The following is a 21606-nucleotide window of genomic DNA, read 5'->3' on the forward strand; positions in this document are numbered from 1 at the left end:
AATCACTCGAGAAAAACAAACTTGGTAATTTGGTTCTGATGTTGGAGTTCACGACTTGCATGTTGTGAAAATTAAAATCATTTTCTGATGTCCACTTTGTTTCCCTAGCACCTAAAAAGGCATTTTCTTGCGCAGTTCTTGAATATTTGTGAAGACATGACATTTTGTACGTTTTTCGATTGATCGAGAACGTGGAGGAGAGCAGATTGACCAAGCCCTAGTGAAGAATATTTTGGATATCTATGTGGAGATTGTAGAGGGATCAATTAAATACTATGCAAAGGACTTTGAAGAAGCTATGCTTAAAGATGCTGCATCATTTTATTCCAAGAAAGCCTCAATCTGGATTGCGAGCCTTTCTTACGGGGATTACATGCGCAAGGTCATCCATCGTACATTACATCTACTAGTTAAAACTTGTTTAGCGAACAATTTTTGAAACCTGTTTTCCGGAGAATTTTTAACAGCCATATTATGTAGCGAAATGCTAAAGAGATGGATACGGTAAGAGAATGATAGGTGTCTTTGTTTCATAACAAGATACTGAAAAGTATTATCCACTTTTCTTTTCTTTTCTTTTTGAAAAAGGAAACCAGACAGGTAGCATCTGATTTTTGTTGTTGGATATTTAGGTTGAAGAATGCATCAAGCAGGAGAGAGACAAGGGCCCTAATTACTTGCAAAGTAGAAGCCAGCATGAATTGTTGGAGGTATTTGTAGCTTCAAAACTTCTAGGAAATACTAGGATGTGTCTGGTGTTTCTTTTGCTCTTTTTCGCTATTTTCTAAGCAGCATGAGGATCCAACTGCAGCCTGCTGCATATTTTTAATAGCATTTGATTCAAGCTCGCATTTTTTAGTGTAATACTGTAATGCTTTGTCATTGCAATTGGAATCATTACAGAAATCAAAATTTACCTTCAGGATTCAGTAGGCAACATACCATCTTTATTCATTTCGCCTTATAAGTCTAATTCTCATCCAATTTTTGTATTTCCTTTCTTGATTTTTCCTTTCCTCGTAATCTTAAAGTTGTTTTCCGGTTTTTTCCAACGTAAGATTGACATCCACAGTTTTCTTTTTGTTTAGCGGTTAGCGTTACGACTCATGCCATTTCTGCTTTCTCGTTTTAAAAAACAAGGGATTGCCTAAACAACAGAAATTTACTTGAGATGTCCAAGATTGCATCTCATGCCCATGATATGAGAATGAGACTCCTAAATCCCTCTTATGACTTCTTATGGAAGACAGTGCTCTTCCTTTCTTCTGTTCTGAGTCTAATTCGCCTTTCTGCAGTACCAAACAAAGTTTTTGTAAACCTGTTGTTTTCACAAAACATATTACCCAAACTATTTGTTTCGCTCTCTACAGTCATTGTGGGGTTCAAGAAATGGTCTATTGGCCTCGTTCCACTTTGACACGCTATCTTCTGCTGATTTCAATTTAGTATCCGGTTTCAGAACATTAAATATCTGAACTCATTGGTTGTTCAACTGCATATTTTTTTCCCATTCTCAATTCTTTTTTGAACACAGGTTGTGGAACATGAGTTGCTCTCCGTATATTCAACAACACTTGAAGAGAAGAAACAGGCCGAGAGTGAGAATTGTTCGTTGGAGTGAGGATTGCTTACATTCGAAACAAACTATGTATCTTCCGATTGACTTCAAAAAAAAAAACACCTATGTAGTAAATGTCTGCAACCTGTGATTTGTTATAGATAAGTCAACCTGTAGTATTTTCGGTCATTTTTATTTGCCTCATGCTTCTTCCTTTTTGTGGTTCAGTTGGTTGAAACTGGAAAGGAATCTATGTTCATTTACCTGAAAAGTGAAAACCATCCAAACCTCTCATATCAGTTGGTACAAGAAATTGGATGCATCAGCTCGCCTCATCTTCATTTTCTAGCGCCTTTTTCTTCGCAATCCTTTTCCTATTTAATCCATTTAGGTGGGTATTGTTTGTGCCATGTCTTGGGGGATTGGCCGTGTGGGGGCGTGATCTCTTCGTGCTCCTTCTGGTGCGGCCACCCCCGAATGTGGGACCGTGAATGCTAACGCCGGTCTTGATGTACCTGCAGAATCGGAGGGGGCTGTTCCTCCGGGAAGAAGCTCCGATGATTAAGTCAGTAGGTGGAGAGAAGAAGTTTAGTAAAAACAATATGTTGGAGAGAAAGAAGTGTTCTTTTAGATTAGATTTTTTGGATCCCCCTCTCAATGGTCATGCTTCTCTATTTATAGGCAAAGGGGTGAAGTGCTGAGCAAGTTGGCCATGCTTTCCACGTGTCACGTTCTGCTCGGTTGGCGCCTTCTAGCAGGGCCAGTTAATGAACACCACTTCCCTAGTCTTTCAGAACCACATGGGTTGATGTCAGAATGGTCACATCGTTCAGAGATGTCACTTCGAATGTCTGAGAGGACAGCTTTCTTATCAGTAGATATTTATGGAAGGTTCCACAATCGTTTAGGTTCGGCGGGACCCTCGTCCGGCATGGGAATTATCCGAGCGCAGGATATCCCGTCCGAAGCACATCCTGGCCGAACAAACGGAAGTTCGTATCTGTGCGCCCGATAAGACCCCGAGCGAACTTATGTGTCGTACGTTCGGATATAGCCTATATTTGTTCGGTGAAGTACTCGTGGTCCTGTCTATCCTTCGGTCCTGCCGATGTCCAAACTTATTTATAGGTGTACTGTGATAGCTTTTATGATGGGTTAAACAGCGTGTGAACCCTCATCCCCCCTTTTGAACCTTCGGATATTTCGGTCCCCTACAGGCCGTCCAATCAATACATAGACCTCCACAAATTATCGGCTTCCAAACGCTTGAAATCCAGATCCAATGAGATTTCTCATTCTATCCGCATCTATATGGATACTGAATACATGGAAAAAGTCGCTATTGCAAGGTTTTTTTATCAAAGATTTTAACATTTAAAAACGCTGGGCGAGATACTGTGTTGTAATAAATAAATAAGAAGGGGTCAGAAATTCTGATTTAATGAAATGCTTTGCTGATTGACTTGACAAACATGAACGCATAAGGTGAGAGTAATGCGGTGTTAGATTATTTATTATCAGCATAACTAGCGTTGTTTGGAAAATAAATCTAGTGAATATGTCAAAGTTCTATCCAAATCAAATTTTTGCCTCACTTGATAAGTTATTCGATGACTTGTTCGTTTCAAGTTTTGAAAAGTTTTTTTTCAAAAATACTCCCTAGTTTCAATCATTACTCTCTACTTATTACTCATATCTCTAACCATTATTTTCATTTCTCTCTCTATCTCTCTTCACCCATTATCCCTACTTTCAATCATTATTCTCATGAAAAAAAATTCAAAAAATTCTCAATTTGTTATCCATCTTAGAGTAAAATAAAAAAGGAGGGAAAATCTTAGTTGATGAAAAGTGAAAATCCCATCTGAATAACTTCAGTCTTTTTAGAAAATCTTACTTTTTCAGACATCTTAAAGCCAGGGCCCAATTGTAAGCCTTCTGTCATCAGCTTCCGAGCTGGTTCACTTGGTCAATCTTTGTGGCCACTTGAATCCCAACTTGGAATTTTCAAGAAAGTCTTTGCAAAAACTTCTCTCTTCCATCTTTGATGAAGTGTGGAAAGCGCTATGAACTCTCTCGAACTCTTAAGAAATGAAAGGATACCTTAGAACTCGGATGCGAGTACCGAACAGAAAATAGAAAGAGTGGAAGGACGTGAAAACGTGTTTTAGCCTTAGTGGCTCTGACAGTCTTTGAATTGGTTTACTTTCGACAGACTTTGCATAAACTAAAATATATTATCTCTATGGTTAGATCCCGCCATCTTTTAGTACTTTGAATACCCTCTTTAACGATATAAAGTAGGTTTCGATCCGCTATAAAATTAGTGTGATTCAAGGATTTTCCCAAAAAAAACTTATTTTTCAACTTGCTGAGGGCAAAAATGTCATATCCTTTTATGAATATATAATTTTGGAGTCAAACTAATTCGGTTAGAAAGTAGCCTAGATAAGCTTTTCAATGGTTCAACCCACGTGCAAATTGGAGTTTGGGAGTGTCTGTGGCAAGGCCGTAAGGTTTGAATGATTTTGAAACTTCGAGGATGCGCCCGGGGCTCAAAGGTTACGCCTGGGGTCGGGCGCACTAAGACTCCGCACTCGAAGAATTACTCCTAGTCGCAAAGAATTACTCTTGGCTGCGAAGAATTACTCCTGGCCGCGTAAAATTACTCTTTTTACTCTTGGCCGCAAAGAATTACTCCTGGCCGTGTAGAATTACTTCTGGTCGCGAAGAATTACCTCTCGCAGCGTAGAATTACTTCTGGTAGAGAAGAATTAACCTTGGCCGTCAAGAATTACTCATGGCCGCATAGGCCTCGTAGAATTACTCTTGGCTGCATAGAATTACTCCAGCTGCGAAGAATTACTTCTGGCCGCGTAGAATTACTCCTAGCCGCATAAAATTACTTCTGGCTGCGAAAAATTACTCATGACCGTGAAGAATTACTCTGTCGGTTTTGAAACTTCGAGAACGCGCCCGAGGTGCAAAGGTGTACGCCCGGGGCGCACTAAGACTCCGCAATTGCTCAAACTTTGTGGTCTTGTACATGGACACTCCTGAACTCCGATTTTCGCAAGGTTTAAACCGTTTAAAAGCTTGTTGAGTCTTCTTTCTTACCCAATTAGTTTGAATCTAAAATCGTTTGCAAATCAAAAGATATGACAAATTTACCCTCAATGAGTTGAAATGTAAATCATTTCGGTTAAAAGCTCGCATCTCCCTCATCTTAAATTGGATAAAGACCTAGTGTTATGTATCGATAAAAAGGATTTTCAAAGTATTACAAGATTGTGGAAGCCAATCATATGGCTGATCATCCTAACCAGGTACTACTGATCATTGCCTTGGTAAGCAATTGTCTTACCAAGCAGCTAATCAAACGCAAGCCTCTTCTTGGGCGGATTCCTAACTCCTAAAGTAACTTAAGAGCATCGAGAGATTTGAATCAAAAGCCGTAAATGGACTTTACAAGCTCTAAAATACACACCAACCGATAGGAAAGAACCACAACTCAATTTGAATAGGTTTATCTGTGCATATTATGCTCAGGCATGCTCCGAAAAACTCTTAACTCAGCCTTAATCAGAGTTGTATACGAAATTTGTCAACCACACCCTGCTGGCCCTGAATGTGAAAAGTTATACCAAGGATACAAGAAGACATTTGAAGATTATATCACAGCAAAGGTCAGTTGGATGCTAATGAGGTTTGTATATACATATTCCTCATATGGAAGCGTACGACCTTGAATGTGTATGCTTTACTCTCATTGCCAGGTATTGCCATTTCTGAGGGAAAAGAAAGATGAGAATTTGTTGCAAGAACTGGTCACAAAATGGAACATGCATAAAGTTTTGACCAGATGGCTCGTAAGATTTTTCCATTATCTCGATAGATACTTTATCAGTATTCGAAAACTGCCGACGCTGAATGCAACTAGCCTCTTGACCTTCTATAAACTGGTCCGTATGCGACTCCCATTTCTTGAAAGAAGCAATGCCTTTGTCTTTAATATTGCTTGGTTTTCTATCCATACAATGATGACAAGTTTTGATGCGATTCACGTTTAGGTTTACATCGAAATGAATGATCAAGTGAGGGAAGTTGTCCTATCTATGGTATGTTTTGTTTGAACTCTCTCAATTGATTTGAGTTGGAAGTTCTTTTAGCCCACCCTTTAGCTGTTGGGGTTGTTCATTACCTGCAACTACAACATAGCTACTCTAAATCTTTCTGGAGGTACTTTTGAAAGGGAAATGACCGGGAAACTAAAGAAATATCTAGCTCCTCCTATTCATTTTATTTTCTCATTTCCTTTCGCTCCTAAAGTCCTCAACAAATCAATGGTCCAAACATAGCCTATAAATTTCCTTGATTAGAACAGATTCCCTTCTTCATTAGAACTTGTGAAACTGTCCATGACAAGCACTTTTGAAGTTAATATAGACCCCTTTTCAAAAAAAGAGAGGTTAATATAGACCTAAGGAGGCTTTTGTTTCTCTCCTTGACTTTTCTCCAATCACTCAGAGAAAAATAAATTGGGTAATTTTGCTTGTATTGTTGGAGTTGTTGACTTATGTTCTTATGAAAGTCAAAATCATTTTCTGATGTCCAATTTGATTTCCTAGCACCCAAAAGCATTTTCTGGTGCAGCTCTTGAACATTTATGAAGACATGACATTTGTTATGTTTTTAGATTGAACGAGAACGTGAAGGAGTGCAGATTGACCAAGCCCTAGTGAAGAATGTTTTGGATATCTATGTGGAGATTGGAGAGGGATCAATGACATACTATGCAAAGGACTTTGAAGAAGCTATGCTTAAAGACACGGCATCTTTTTATTCCAAGAAAGCAACAATCTGGAATGCGAGCCTTTCTTACAAGGATTACGTGCTTAAGGTCATCCTTCATGTATTATGTCTGCTGGTTAAAACTTGTTTGCCAAACAATTTTTGAAACCTGTTTTCTGGAGGAATTTTAACCACAATTGATCTAAGCTAATGCTAAAGAGATGTTTTTGGATATCAAAAACTAATCCCCCACAACAATGGATACGGTAAGAGAATGATGGGTGTTTTGTTTCGCGATGAGATACTGAAAGTGTTCTCAATACTGTATTCAGAATAGGACACCAGAAAGGTAACGGCTTGTGCTTGTTGGATATGTAGGTTGAAGAATGCATCATGAAGGAAGAAGACAGGGTTTCTTGTTACTTGCAAAGCAGAAGCCGGCAAAAGTTGTTGGAGGTGCTTGTAGCTTCAAAAACTTCTTCAAGAAATTTTAGGATGTGTCTCTTTTCGCATTCTCTTTCTCTTGATTCCATAAATCACATGAGGATGATACCACTGCATATTATTTCATACCATTTGATTAAGGCTCCTGTTTTTTCAAGTAATGCTTTCATGCTTTGTCGTTGTGATTGGAATCATACAAATCTCAAAAATTTACCTTCTGGGATTCAGTATGGAACATAACATCCTTTTTCATTACCCCTGGTAAGCCTAATTGTCAATGAACTTTTTTCTCAGGTTTTCCTCCTCTGCTCATAATCTATTTTGTTTTCTGGATTTTGTCCAACATAATAAGATTGACCTTCGCAGTTTTGTTCTACACAGCGAGTAGTGTTACTACTCCTGTCATATCTGTTTCCTCATTATTGAAACCAAAAAGTAGCCAAATCAAATTAAATTTACTTTGAGATATTCAAGATTTGGATCTTAAGCCTGTACTATTGATATAGAGTTGTTATGAGAATGCTAAATCCCACCAACGAATTTTTATGAAAGACAGTCTTCCTTTCTCAACTTTTACCATGTAACAAGTGAAGCGACATTTCACGTCAAGTTTAAAGTACATAGCAGCAAGGTTGCTACCTACTATATATACCTTTGTGGAATTGGAACGAAGTACCACTGCATTGCACTTGAAGAGTTGAGTGGTTTGGCCAACAACTTCCATGCACAAATATAGATTCATTAATTCTACGTACCTGGTTCAGCCTCACAACCCTTCGCAGGTCGGTAAGAGGTCAATTTTGTTTGGTAAGATGGAATTGGACAAAGAAAAGTGAGTGCTCGACCGGAACAACCAACAAAGTCTGTAGTTACAGAGATAACTGCTCCTCCCCCACTTTCTGCAGTACCGAAAAAAGTTTCTAAAACCTGTTATTTAAACGAAACACATTGCCTAAACTATTTGTTTTGCTCTCAATGGTCGTTATGGGTTAAAAAAAATGGCCTATTGGCCTCGTTCCTTCTCTGATACCCTAGCTTCTTTTGATTTCAACTTTATAACTGGTTTTTGAACACTATCCGAAAATTATTTTTTCAACAGCATATTTTCTCTTATTCTCGATTCTTGTTTTGCACACAGGTTGTGGAACATGAATTGCGCTCCGTACATGCTACAAAACTTGTAGAGAAAAAACAGCTTGAGAGTGAGGCTGCTTCAACAAATGAGTGAGCATTTTTGCAGCTAGCATCTTTTTCTTTCTTTTGTTACCATGTAATAAGTGACAGTGAGAATTGTCCATGTGAGTGAAGGATGCTTACATTCAAAACAAACTATGTACTAAATGACAGAAACATGTGATGTGTTATATACATGTAACTTCTGTCACTTTTGTTGCCTTTTTCTAGGTTAGGTGATTGAAGGGGAGAGGATTTTATGTTCATTTCTCCTGAAAACCATCTCAACCTATTATCACTTGTTTAAAAGGCTGGTGCCTCATCTTCATTTTCTAGCCTCTTTTTCTCTCCCTAATCTGTGTTTTAATCAATACATATGGGTCTTGTTTGTCCAATCGATACGTAAATGTCCACCAACTGCCAGCTTCAAACATGAGAAATACAGTCCAATGAGATTTATCATTCTGTCCACATCTAAATGGAAACTGAAGACATGAAAAAGCTGATATGGTATTTTTGTTGAGGAGAGAACTTAAGAACACTGTGCTACATACCGAGTTGTCAAAAAAATTAATGTAAGAAATAGCCAATTTGATGAAATGTTTTGTTGATTGACTTGACAAAATGGACAATCTTTGAGGCCTCTTGAATCCCAACTTGAAATTTTCAAGAAAATCTTTTCAAAAAGTCTCTCTTCCATCAAAATGACCAATTCATTTGTCTGTTTTAGACTAATTGTCAGGTATTGCCATTCTTGAGGGAAAAACCATAGGCCGGAAAATGAGAATTTAGTTGCAAGAGCTGGTCAAAAAACGTAGGCCCAAATTGTCAAACAGGTGGGAGGCATCAATTTCTAACAGTGCTAATCCATGCAAAATCAAAACCTGCAAAGCTATAGTATAAGATTGTCCCTGACATTCCTGGCTTCAGATGTGGGTCCGGTCTGTAGAGAGAGAGAACGGTGAGAGAGAGAGAGACGATGGATTTGCAACTGTGATAGAGAACTACGACCAAAAGCCTACGAGAGAAAAACAGTCTTTCAGGTTGATTAATAATCAAGTGTGCTCAGCTTTCTTTTTTTCCTTTTCTTTCTAGACATATCTTCTTCGATTAATTCCATTAGCTACTTGATCGACTCGATATTCTGCAAAATTATTTTAATTAACAAGTTATACGATGTGGACGAATCGGATCATCAAATTGATTCCAAAGTAAGGTCGAAAATTGACAAAAACAGCAGAGAAGCCTCCTACTTCTATAAGGGTTGTGATCAAGTGTGCTCAGCTCAATTTTTGTCATTTTTTTTTGAAATATTTCTTCTCCGATTAAATACATTAGGCACTTGATCGACTTTATATATTAGATAACCATTTTAATCAACATTTTCTACAATGTGGACGAATCGGATCATTAAATTAGTACCTAAATAAGATTGAAAATTTCGAAAAAAGGAGAGAAGCCTGCATCTTGGCACTTCTCAGGTTGAGAGTGAGAAGTCTAACTCGCGTTTCCTACTCCCGCGTTATATATTTTATGGGCTTTTTAAAACCGTTTTTCCCGAACACGATTTCATCATGGTGCATGTTCAACACGCGCGTGTTTCACCAGCACAGAACTCGCGTTCACGGAACACGGTTTCCTCGTTACGTATAAGTAATTTAGGCTCCGTCCCGGAACGCGAAATAAGTTCTTATTTTTTAAGAAAGCAATTTCAAGCTAAAAAATGATGAGTTTATTGAAATCTAAAATTATGCAATATGGATCTTGTTTGAAAAATCTCATCGAGATTTTTAATATGGTGCAAAAAAAATTGAAAATTTATTTTTCATTTAAATTATTTTTGAGTTTGAAAATGTGAAATAAATACTTATTTTTTAAAAAGATGTACCGGAACGGGCTCTTAATAATTCTATTTTCTGTTCAAAGATTTTCCTCCTCGATTCACTCCCTTGAGCCATGGTTGCACAGAAACTCCATAATTTCATACAAGTCCTTAGTTGAATTTCGCAAATGCGATATCAAGGCCTTGGCCTTCCCCTCGATGGCTTTATCCTCCTCATAGCGGTCAAGGCACTCACTGCTTTCTATCTGACGTCAAAGCTGGACGAGCAGATTCATGGCATTGCGTCGGACTCTGGGTTCAATTTCAGATCCCTTTGTTCAGTCGTCCTGGTTATTATGTACGTCAAAATGCAGTAAATTAAGGGATGCCCGTACACTGCTCTATGCAATGTCCGAACCAGACATGGTTTCTTGGAGTGCTTTAGTTTCGGGGTATGCTCGACTAGCCAGCAGCCACTAGGACATGTAAGTGAGGCAAAAGAGGTCTTTGAGGACATGGAGGATAAAAGGGATCGAACCGAACGTGGTATCTTGTAATGGGATGATTGCGGGATTCAATCGGGTGGATGTTATTCTGAATCATCAGTGTTGACGTTTCTAATGGGACTGGTATATCAAGTGTTCTTCCTGCAGTGGGGAATTTGGAGGATTTGATTTTGGGTAGTCAAATTCAATAGTATGTTATGAAGATAGGAATGGAATCAGGCAAATGCATTGTTAGCGCCCTAATCGATATATAGGGTAAGCGTGGTTGTAATTCACAGATGTCACAAGTATTTGATGAAATGGACGCGATAGATTTAGGCGCTTGCATCGTTAGTGGGCTTTTGAGAAACTGCTTTGTGGATGAGGCATGGATGGTATTTATGCAGTTCAAGGACAAAGGTACAGACTTGAATTCGTGTCTAACTACAAGAAATGGGGCTTTACCGGCATTTTTATCACCAGCAGTCTATAGTTAAGGTTAATTAGCATAAAAACTCTATGTGCTAGTGCTGATATCTTTGCTGAGCCAAAAAGAACAATTTAAAATGCACGAGAGAGAGAGTGAGTAACTTATCATCATCAACAACATTTGCAGCAAATTAACAGCTACAGCAAAATTCAGCGGATTGCTGCCCCAAAAATAGCAGCAAAATGCACTAGAAATAGCCATGATGCAGCGAATTTTTGCATGAGAGAGAGAGAGAGAGAGAGAGAGAGAGAGAGAGAGAGAGAGAGAGAGAGAGAGAGAGAGAGAGAGAGAGAGAGAGAGAGAGACTACTTAGCAGTTGGTTGCATCAAATGCTGGTTGTTTATGGATTAACTCTCTTGTCTTCAACTGTCGTAGCTCTCTCTTTGTTTATTCAAGTGATTTAAGGCAATAAGCCATGATATGATTAAATCTAATCGCATTCATGTATGAGAAACTACTTAGCAGCTTTGACTTATAAAACACGGTACCATGATGGGCACTTCCAATATCTGGAGACACATACGTAATAACTTCTCTCCTATTTTACAGGCAACTTAATTGTATGCACCCTATAATTACACGGCTAACTGCTGACTGCTGAACCAAACATGTTATCAATCACTTCATCATGCTAAAATCTCTACACAGTTTCATATCTGCATAGTATTAGTACCTCAATTGGAGCTGTATCAGCAACAACACTAGATTCATGTTGTTCAATTCCTTATATTGGTACGTCATTGAAGTGGCAGGTCACATAAGTGAGAGAGCGATGGAGCCGCAATCACAACAGTCTACCAGCAACAACACTTACTCCAAACTTACACTCACTGGAACAAAGCAATGAAGGGTCAACATCAGTTGGAGCTGGTACATTCAATTTCATGTAGAAAAGCAAAAGTATATATGGTTGTTTTACTTTTTATTTTGCCAGCAAAATAAATTTATCTAGTTTATGTACATTATCCCATATTCCTTACTAGCTTCCAACTTGCGACAACGGAGAGCCAGGGGGAGAGGCCCTGCTCGTCCATATGCTGGGTGGGGTACAGGAGCGAAGTTGGAAGTTAAGTTGAGTAAAGAAGATCTACAAATAGGTGACACAGCAGGCCCATTACAAAGTCAACTTGGCATCTTAGCAAGAAACGTGAATTTGGCACCCTTAACTTTTACTGATTGGAGGGCTCCATAGCTAAATCCATACAAGGAACACATATGGGCAGAGGTTAAGGAATTAATTCTAGTATATGAAGGGAGAGCACTACTTTGGTATCTCCCTTTTTTAGTCATTGTTAACTTTTGCCTTTAGGTAACCCAAATTACATCTTTGTGGAGATTCTTTTGCACGGGAAATGATCGGAAAACCAAAGATGTACTTAGCTCCTTTGGCTCATGTTATTTTTTCTTTTTCTTTCACTCCCTAAATTCCTCAACAAATCCACAATCCAAACAGAGCCTGTAAGTTTCCTTGATTGGAACAGATTCTCTTTCTTTATTAGAACCTGAAAAGAGCTTTTTTGAAGTTAATATAAACCTAAGGAGGCTTTGATTTCTCTCTTCAACTTCCCACATTCACTCAGAAAAAGGGTAATTGTGCATCTAAGATGTCATTTCTTTATGTGCATTTGTTGTCCTAGAACCCAAATGCATTGTGTTGTTGCGTTGCTGAATGTTTATGAAGACATGACATTTGATGTTTTTAGATTGATGGAGAACATGAAGGAGGGCAGATTGATCAAGCCCTAGAGAAGAAAGTTTAGGATACATATATGTGGAGATTGGAGAGGGGTCAATGAAATACTATGGAAAGGACTTTGAAGAAGATATATATGCTTAAAGACGCCACATCTTTTAATACCAAGAAAGCCTCAATCTGGATTGCGAGCCTTTCTTACAAAGATTACATCCTTAAGTCCTTCTAGTGTTATATGTACTGGTTAACTTGTTTAGCGAACAATTTAGAAACCCGTTATCTGGAGAAACTAAACGACCATAAATGTAGCTAAATCCTGAAGAGATGTTTTTGGATACTGAAACTAATTCTGAACAAGAATGAATGTGGTCTGAGAACGATAGTTGTTTTTGTTTTCAAAACGAGATACTGAATAGCATTCTCGAAACTTTTCTTCTCAAGGACACCAAACGGGCAGCATCTTATTTGTTTGTTGGATATTTAGGTTGAAGAATGTATGAGATTGAGATGGGAATGGAATCGGGCAAATGCATTGTTAGCGCCCTTATCGATATGTAGGGGAAGTGTGGTTGTAGTTCACAAATGTCTTGATGAAATGGATGCGATAGATATAGCCGCTTGCATCGTTAGTGGGCTTTTGAGACACGGCTTTGTGGATGAGGCATGGATGATATTTATGCAATCCAAGGACAAAGGGATAGACTTGAATTAGTATCTTGGACGTCAGTGATCGCTGCTTGTTCTCAAAATGGCAAAGACATGGAGGCTTTGAACTATTCAGAGACATGCTACATCCTCATATGATCTGCCTGCTTGAATAGAACAAAACTAAATTCTATCGGATGTAACATTATGCTGCCAGTGTGTAGTCTTCTTTGGTAAAACAACCTTTCAGATGCTCTCCATGCCCATGTAGTGGCATTGAGTTTCTTGACCTCAGGATTCGTCATCTCAGTTTCTTGACGGAGGTAGAGAAGGGATGGGAATATAACTCTACAGTGGAGTGTCACCTTGACATTGTGAAAGTCCTCGGTTCAAGCTGATTATCCCCTACCCCAATGTGGGGATCACTGAAGTCTGCACAATAAACAAAAGAGAAATGCTTCTTTTTATGTTCCTTGTCGGTAAGAAAATCCCAAGCCCCGTTCCTGGGAAAGAAAAAGAAAGTACAGAAATGTCTTAACTATCATGCATCTTCTATGTGTGCAGTTTGCTTTGTGCTCACTGCACGGCTACGTTTAAAGCCCCTGTTTACTTTGTTAAGCAAGTTCGGAATTTGATTGCTCAGTTCTTATGGAGTAAAGGTAGTCGCGGTGGAATTAAGTGGATGAGATGGGGCAATCTTTGTAAGCCCTTAAGTCGGGGGGGGGGGGGGGGTGATGCAGCGGAAGCTAATGAAGAACGGAACTACTAAATTGAGTCCGAATCCGTTGATTCGTAACGAATACCCGGAGATCAAAATCCTTCTCTAAACCTGTTTAGTCAAAGAATACCCAGGAATAAAGGCATCAAACACTTTGTTGATTCCGTAGAATACCAAAGAATTTGGCATAAAAGAGAACACTCTTTATAATTTCATTAATCATAAAAACTGAATAGCCCGAAGGCTTACAACTTAATTTATAGTAGGAGAAACCCTACACACTAGGAAATAAAGAAAAAGGAAACTACCAAAGTTAGAATTGAGTCTTCTTAATCAAATAATTCTTAAAAGGAAACTAAATAAACTAAATTGAAAAACTAAATAATGTTAACACTTATTTCTATAATTGCAAGATTCCTAACAAAATAAATAAAAACAAAAATAAGGAACTTTATATATATATTTTTAAATAATATATAATCTTTTCATTTTGCATTCGGGGGGGGGGGGGGGGGGGGGGGGTGGTTTGTTGTTTCGATCAAGCTCTTTTGGCTAAGGTTGCTTGGCGTGGTTAAGTGTCTAGAGTCGTTACTTGGGCGTGTTTTTCTTGGTAAATATTGTGGCTGGCAGATTTTCTTCTGGCTAAACCTAAGTCGGGTTGTTTGTGGGGTTGGAGGAGTGTTCTTTGGAGCAAAGAGCTTTTGCGCAAGAGTTTAAGATGGAAAGTTGGTAATGGGAGCAGTATCAGTGTTTTCCAGCATCATTGGATTCCTGGGTCTCTTAATCCGTTTGTGGATTATTTTGCTACTAACCTCTTTAATGAGTTTAAGCTGTCTAGTCTGATTGATTGGCAGCGATTTTGCTGGCATCGGCCTGTCATTGAGGTTCTTTTTATCCATCTATAACTCTAGCTCGGACGTGAAAGATGAGGTTGTGTGGGAACACACAAAAAATGGAAAATTTTCGGTTAAGTCGGTGTACTTCGTTGCTCTGTTTACAAAGTTTCCAGGGCGGGTCATTAGCGGGGAATTTGAGCTGTAGGGTAAGGTGTAAATATTCCTCCTAAGTTGGGTTTTTTTATTTGGAAGTGCTGCACAGGTTTATAGCTGTTGAGGAGGTGCTGTCTAGTAGGAATTTGGAGGCGAATATGTTGTGCCCAATTTGTGGCTTGGAGCCCGAGACTATTGAACATGTTCCTTCTCATGTGATAGTGCTAGAAGAGCTTGAAGATCTTGTAATTTGGGTCTGGATTTTACAGACGGTACTCCTTCGACCTTTTCTGGACGGTTTGCTAAGTGGATCACCGAGGTTTCTAATTCAGAGATTATTCGAGACTCTGTTTGCATTCTTTGAGAATTTGGCATAGCAGGAATAGAATGATTTTTGATCGGGTGTCTATTTCAGTGGGTGCCTGTTTGGAACCGGTTCAATCTCTATTGGCGTGTCTTGCTAGATCCCGTAACACACCCATGGGGTTAAGAGGGATATGAGTGGTGGTGAGTTACGAGTGCGTTTTGGTCAGGAACAAGTGGATTTTAGTTGCTGCAAAATTGTAGTGGACGGTGCTTGGAGGGCCAGCAGTTGTCAAGGAATTGCTGCTTGGTGTGCTTTGACAGAAGAGTTTGGGTTGTATCGAAAGGGTACTTCTTTGGTTAGTGCATCTTTTGCTACTTTGGTTAGTGATCGAAAGGGCTGCTCTCATGTTAGCTGTGTTTTGCAGAATGTGTTTTTTAAGGATTTTATTGCTCTTGCTGCTACTTTTGATCATGTTACTGTAACAAAGGTTCCTAGGCAAACTGTGGTGGAAGCCCATTACATTGCCAAAGGAACTTGAAAGACTTTAGTTGTATCTGCATATCTTCAATGTTAATATTATGTTTCGTTTTCCTCAAAAAAATACGTTCAGTTATAGAAAAAATTCCGTCTCTAAGTTTCCCATCAAGATGAGTTTTCTCTAAAAACCTGTCCTTCGAAAAACACAAGTTTCTCTCAAATTAATTTCAAACCACAATTAAACTTTTATTTTTCAACTTTCTCAAAAATTTATTCTTATCAAATGAACGCACAAAATAAAATACATTTCGTTTTCCTTTAATTTCATGTCACTAAAATTTTCTAGAGGAAAATATTCCTGCTCTGATTTCTTGACAAGTAAATGGAGCCCAAGATTCAACTCTTCTAAAAAGCCACATGTATATAATATTACAAAACATGTTACATGCAAAGGAACAACAAATAAGTTAAAGGAAACCAAAAAAGACAATGCACCTACGACATAAATCAGTTTTGTGTTAATCCTTGGAGTTTGTGTTAATCCTTGGAGTTCTTGAACTTGTACTGTACATATGGAACTTAGCGGTCCCATTGATTATGTGAAGCAGGAGCGCAACTCAAGCTATGCTCTACAGATATCTTCTCTTAATCAGCTGTTTGCCCCATGAAGGACAATCTCTCCGTTCGTCCCAATTGCTTCCAATCACACATCGGTGTGCACACAACAGACCGGGTTGGAGAATCTTGTGCAGGGACACTTCTTCACTCTGTAAAAACAAGAAGCGAAGATATGTCCCTCTGTATCATATGTTTAGAAACTTCCTTCTCTTGGAGACTTGGAGAGCCATTTCTTCAGAAAAAACTGGTAATAGAACAAGGAGAAGTGCCAACCGGGAAGAGTAGACTCAATTCAAGGCATAATGAACTTGTTCAAGAAGTCGAACCAGCTGGTTAACAGTAATCGGTGCAGGATAAAAAGGTGGCTTTGAACTTAACAATACCACTGTATCTGGAGAACCAAGTGGTAGCTCCAGCACCGGCTTTTGTTGCATACTTGTAAGCTCCAAGAACTGAGTTAACATGTCCCCGTCAAGTATCTTGGGTAGTCCAGCCTGCCAATAACATAAACATGCATCCGCTCATTGGAAGAAAAATGAGAATTGAAAAGAGAAGATGAAAAAGTGGCCAAAAGAACCAAAACAAAATTTTGCAATCTTGCGAAATTGAATGCAACCAGAACTTCGGAGAATGTCAACAAGAAAAGATATATGCAGTCCAACTTTGTTCCCCGGCAAAACGGACACATGCTTCTATAACCTGTAGCGAGATTCATAAATGCGTTCCTTATAGCTTCCTTTTTTGTAGACAAAACACCTACGCCTACAAGTGGCCATAACAATGAGCCCATAATTTTATTGAACATAAATATGTCCTACACGTTTGTAAAAAAAAATTCCAGAAAGTAATTGCTCAAAAGCGAGACTATTAATTGCAACAAATCTCATCTGATTACATGCAGTAAATTTCACATCATGTCGGTTGTACCCAAAAGTGAAGAAAGTGTTGAAACAGATACAATAATCATGCAGTAAATTTCACATCATGTCGGTTGTACCCAAAAGTGAAGAAAGTGTTGAAACAGATACAAGAATCAACTATTCAAGTGATTTTTCATTCAATTTGATACCTGATCATGAAGATAATGAATAACAAATATGAGCTCATGGCTCTTTCCTTTCTGATAATTCTCTCTCTAAACTGAAAAGGAGGATCTCTATATACCCAGCCCACCGACGTAAACAAACCCTCTCTACTAACTAAGATGGCAGCTATACAATCAATTCCACTAACTAGGTCAGCTGTACGAGCTTAACTAACTAACTAACTAACTAACTAATTGAGCTTAAATAACTAAACCAACTGACTAACTCAACTTAACATCCCCAGCAAATGAATGGGAGAAGGGTTGCCAACCATGAGTTTGGAGTGTAGAAACTGAAAACGATCCACGCTTAGAGGCTATGTGAAGATATCTGCCAACTGACTGTCATTAGTCATATGTTGCAAGCAAAGCACATTTCTGAGAAAGATAGGATTAGAATCAAAAGCTATAGCTGGTCGATTATCGCACCACATGACAAAAGGTAAGGAAACAGGCACATGAAGTTGTATCCAAGTGAGATCTGCAACAGTTTGAGCATAAGCCTTATATTCTGCCTCAGTGGAAGAACGAGCAAACAGTATGTTGCTTTTTGGCACACTAAGAAATGAGGTTGGATCCCGTCAAAACTGCAAAGCCAGCAGTGGAACTTTGACTGATGGGATCCCCTGCCCAATCAGCATCAGAGAAGGCCTGAAAGTGCAAAGTACTGGAATGAAAACGAAGACCACGATGTATGGAACCTTTGACATATCGCATATACATTTGACAGATGCAAAATGAGCTTGAGTGGGAGCTTGCATTTGTTGACAAACTACATTAACAGGATAAGAGAGCTCAGGCCTTGTGAGAGTGAGGTAATGAAGAGAACCAACCAAAGTTCTGTATAAAGGAAGGTCATCAAAAGGAGCATCCAAATAAAAAACACCAGACTTCACTGAAGAAGGAGAAGGACTAGGCTTATATTCCATAATGAATGCCTTTTCAAGTAACTCTGTGGCATATGTGCAATGAGACAAAAACAAGCCACTAGATGTATAGGTCACTTCAATCCCCAAAAAGAAATTAAGGAGACCAAGGTCCTTCATCTTAAACTTCTGACCAAGAAGAGCAATAAAATCCTCTATAAATGCAGCATTGCTCCCAGTAAAAATTATATCATCCACATAGACCAAAATAAGAGTAACATCATCCCCTTGATGCAAAAAAGAACAGAGAGGAATCTGACTTGCTAGCAGAGAAGCCGTGCTCAAGCAAGAAGGAAGAAAACATGGCAAACCAAGTCCGTAGGCAGAGACAGTCCAGATTCTGCAGTCTTTTGTGTAGCCACAAAAACTGAAGTAAATCTCCTTTGTTCATCGCCATTAGCCTTTAACTCCTCATCTTCAGTGGCATGAATTGACATCATTTCATTAAACTTCACATCTCCTTTTGTTCGAACTGCAGTTCTCACTTGTTTAAATGCAGGAGGCAAGCCATTAATAGTATAGAACACAAGATCATCATAGCCAATAGCCAAGAAACCCGTTAGGCCGCGTGTAACTACATTTGGCCACTTGTAATTACTGTTGGCCGCTTAAAACTACATTTGGCCGCGGAATATTGGAAGTCGTGATCACTGTCCACGATTCATTCTCGTTTTACATTACTTATGGCCGCGTGTAATTACACTTGGCCGCCTATAATTACCTTTTCCCGCTTGAAACTACACTTGGCCGCGCAATATTGATAGTCGTGATCACTCTACACGATTCTTTCGTGTTTTATGCATCTTCTCTCCGCGTTTAATTACATTTGGCCGCAATCAATTACTTTTGGCCGCTTGAAATTACTCGGGGACGCCAGGTTCTGCCAATCTCTTGAACATTTTGGGTGAGTTTACATTATATTTTTCATTTTTATATTTTTTTCTTGCATTGAAGTTTTGTTTTTGGGGTTGATCATCCGTCTTGATGAGAGAAGTCTAAAAATAAAAAATTACGATGAAAAACAATAAATAATTTCACTCAATAGCAAAAAAATCTCAAACAATCGATATTATTTATCTACAATACCGCCTTATATGAATGTTTTTCAACCTCGGACCCTGTTTTTATTTTATTTTATTCCCCTTGTCGGGATGAACAATTAATCCCAAAAGTATCAACGAAAAGCTAATCGTGAGGCCTTATTCCTCTAAGAGTTTAAGTTGCTTTTTGGACTTTATGAGTTTTGTTTTTCTTTAAAAAAAATGCGTTGATCTTTCGTGAATTATTGTTGTCTTTGTCGAGATGAATTGAAAAACTAAGAAATTACGAATTTTTGAATATTATCTTGAGTATTTCAAAAAATGTGTGTGAAAGTACTTTTTAACTTTTCTTATTCCACTCGTCGAGACGAATTAATAACCCAAAAAAGTTTGGTGCAAAACTAAACTAAAAAATGCAAAAAATAAATAAATAGGGACAATACTCAAGGTGGGCAAAACTTTGGACCGAAAAACCCATAAAAACCGACCAATCGATTCGGTTTTCGGTCATGGTAGGGGTACGTTTTTCTACTTTGGTTTGGACTGAACCGAACCGATCAAATTTGAATTCACAGTCTATTCAGTTTTCTAATTACTTGGATTATTTTAAATAACTCAAACTCTGATTTTCTGAATTAAGTTAGGAATTGACTTGAAAGTAACGCAACAAAACCCATTGATCCCCTTCGAGTATCGCACCTGGACTCATGGACTTTAACCACTATTCTTTTGTTAAAACAGAAAGCCTACAGTACCATATTGTTTTTACACCACCATTGTCCAGGTGGTGTTCTATGTTTTCATTTCATCTTCTTCTTTTCTAGCAATATTGCTCTATTGTCAATTTCTGACGTGGGTCAAAATATATATATACTTGCGCACTTGAAATTACGATGTACAACAAGGCATAATGAGAAGTATAGCTTCTAAAGGGAAGGCACCCAACACCTCAACTCTTTCTTTCCGAGAACATATATCTGACATCTAGTCTACTTCTAAGGCAAGGAGAAGCAGTGCCACCAGGCAGCATAAGAAGGCATACCCGCGAAGGAGGTGTATACGTACAGGGAGATACCGAGCACCTCCCAATTCGAACCCCCACCTCCCAAATAGAAGTATGGGGAAAAAACCAACCGACCTAATCGGTCGCAACGCCATATCTATGAGGGAGAGCTATATGAGCTTGCACAGTAACAAGTAGATTCCAGCAAGAAGTTGGTTCTTCCAAGGATAGCTGCAGTATTTCAACTACACTTTCCAGTATTTCAACTACACTTCCCACTATTAATTTACGCAGCCGTTAACAAAAGGTTTAGAATTGAATCAACGTACACTACATCTAGGAAGATGAAGTCTGAATCTACGTGATTCGTTGCTCAAAAGAGCTTGTTACATGGCTCAACACCTGTTGTTTCTTTACAACATGCATACTAGAAAGAGGATTTTCTTGCTCTTGAGGATTTTCAAGTGTTATCATATGTTCTCTAAAAGAAGTTGCAACTTCTTCCCTGTGCTCTAGCTACCCCAGCGCGTCAAATACGATAGCCATCAAACAGTAAGCTCCTGCTGCCAACTCATGATACTATAAATAAAAAACAATGTCATATCACCAAAAGTACATTCCTGCGTTGTTATCTATAAAAGTCTACCCCAACCGTACCAGAATTGAAGGCATATGGCGTACTGCGTCCTCATTCTCATTCTCATTCCTCGTATTGGTACGATTCACGCTCCAAGTATCATAGAGCAAAACAAAATAGTAGTTAAAGCAAAGAACAAGTTAAAGCCAAGAAAACCTTATTCCACCGACCTTAGCTTGGCTTAACTCTTGTGCAACGATATACGAATGAGACTGGCAAGAGAAAAAAAACAGTTGTATAACTGCAAGAAAATAAGAATGAATCCAACCACGGGTCGGATTCGTGTTCTACATGCCTGTTGGCCGCAAGGAATTACAGTTGGCCGCCAATAATTACCATTGGCCGTAATGAATTACATATGGCTGCAAAATATTGAAAGGCGTGATAACTGTAAACGATTCTTACGTTTTTTTATATGCCTCCTGGAAGCAAGGACGCAAAATAATTATTGTTGGACGCTTGTAACTGCATATGGCCGCGCAATATTGGTAGGCATGAGATGACTGTGCACGATTCTTTAGTGTTGTGGCCGCTTGGAATTACCTTTGGCCTGTTTAAATTACATTTGGCCGAGCAATACTGGCAGGCGTGATCACTGTGCACGATTCATTCTTTTTTACATTACTTCTAGCCGCGTGTAACTACACTTGGCCGTTTGAAATTACCATTGGCCGCTTAAAACTACATTTGGCCGTGGAATATTGGA

The 21606-nt window shown here is 38.7% G+C and overlaps 1 protein-coding gene across 3 annotated transcripts in view; it reads left to right on the forward strand.

The window, feature by feature from the left end:
• The window catches only part of LOC131317683 (cullin-1-like), a 75858-nt gene that overhangs the window by 2718 nt on the left and 51534 nt on the right, over positions 1–21606 (forward strand). Inside the window, exons 2-7 of one of the 3 annotated variants that reach the window (XM_058347243.1) lie at positions 5145–5244; positions 5335–5520; positions 5629–5676; positions 6255–6458; positions 6728–6805; positions 7932–8286. In XM_058347243.1, coding sequence (XP_058203226.1) covers positions 5145–5244; positions 5335–5520; positions 5629–5676; positions 6255–6458; positions 6728–6805; positions 7932–8021 — 706 coding nt within the window. In that variant the 3' untranslated portion in view covers positions 8022–8286. Of the gene's footprint in view, positions 1–5144; positions 5245–5334; positions 5521–5628; positions 5677–6254; positions 6459–6727; positions 6806–7931; positions 8287–21606 lie in introns of those variants that run through there. The other 2 variants (XM_058347242.1, XM_058347244.1) reach the window with 2 other exon arrangements.

The sequence above is a fragment of the Rhododendron vialii genome, chromosome 2a, assembly GCF_030253575.1.
Source record: "Rhododendron vialii isolate Sample 1 chromosome 2a, ASM3025357v1".
Lineage (NCBI taxonomy): Eukaryota > Viridiplantae > Streptophyta > Magnoliopsida > Ericales > Ericaceae > Rhododendron > Rhododendron vialii.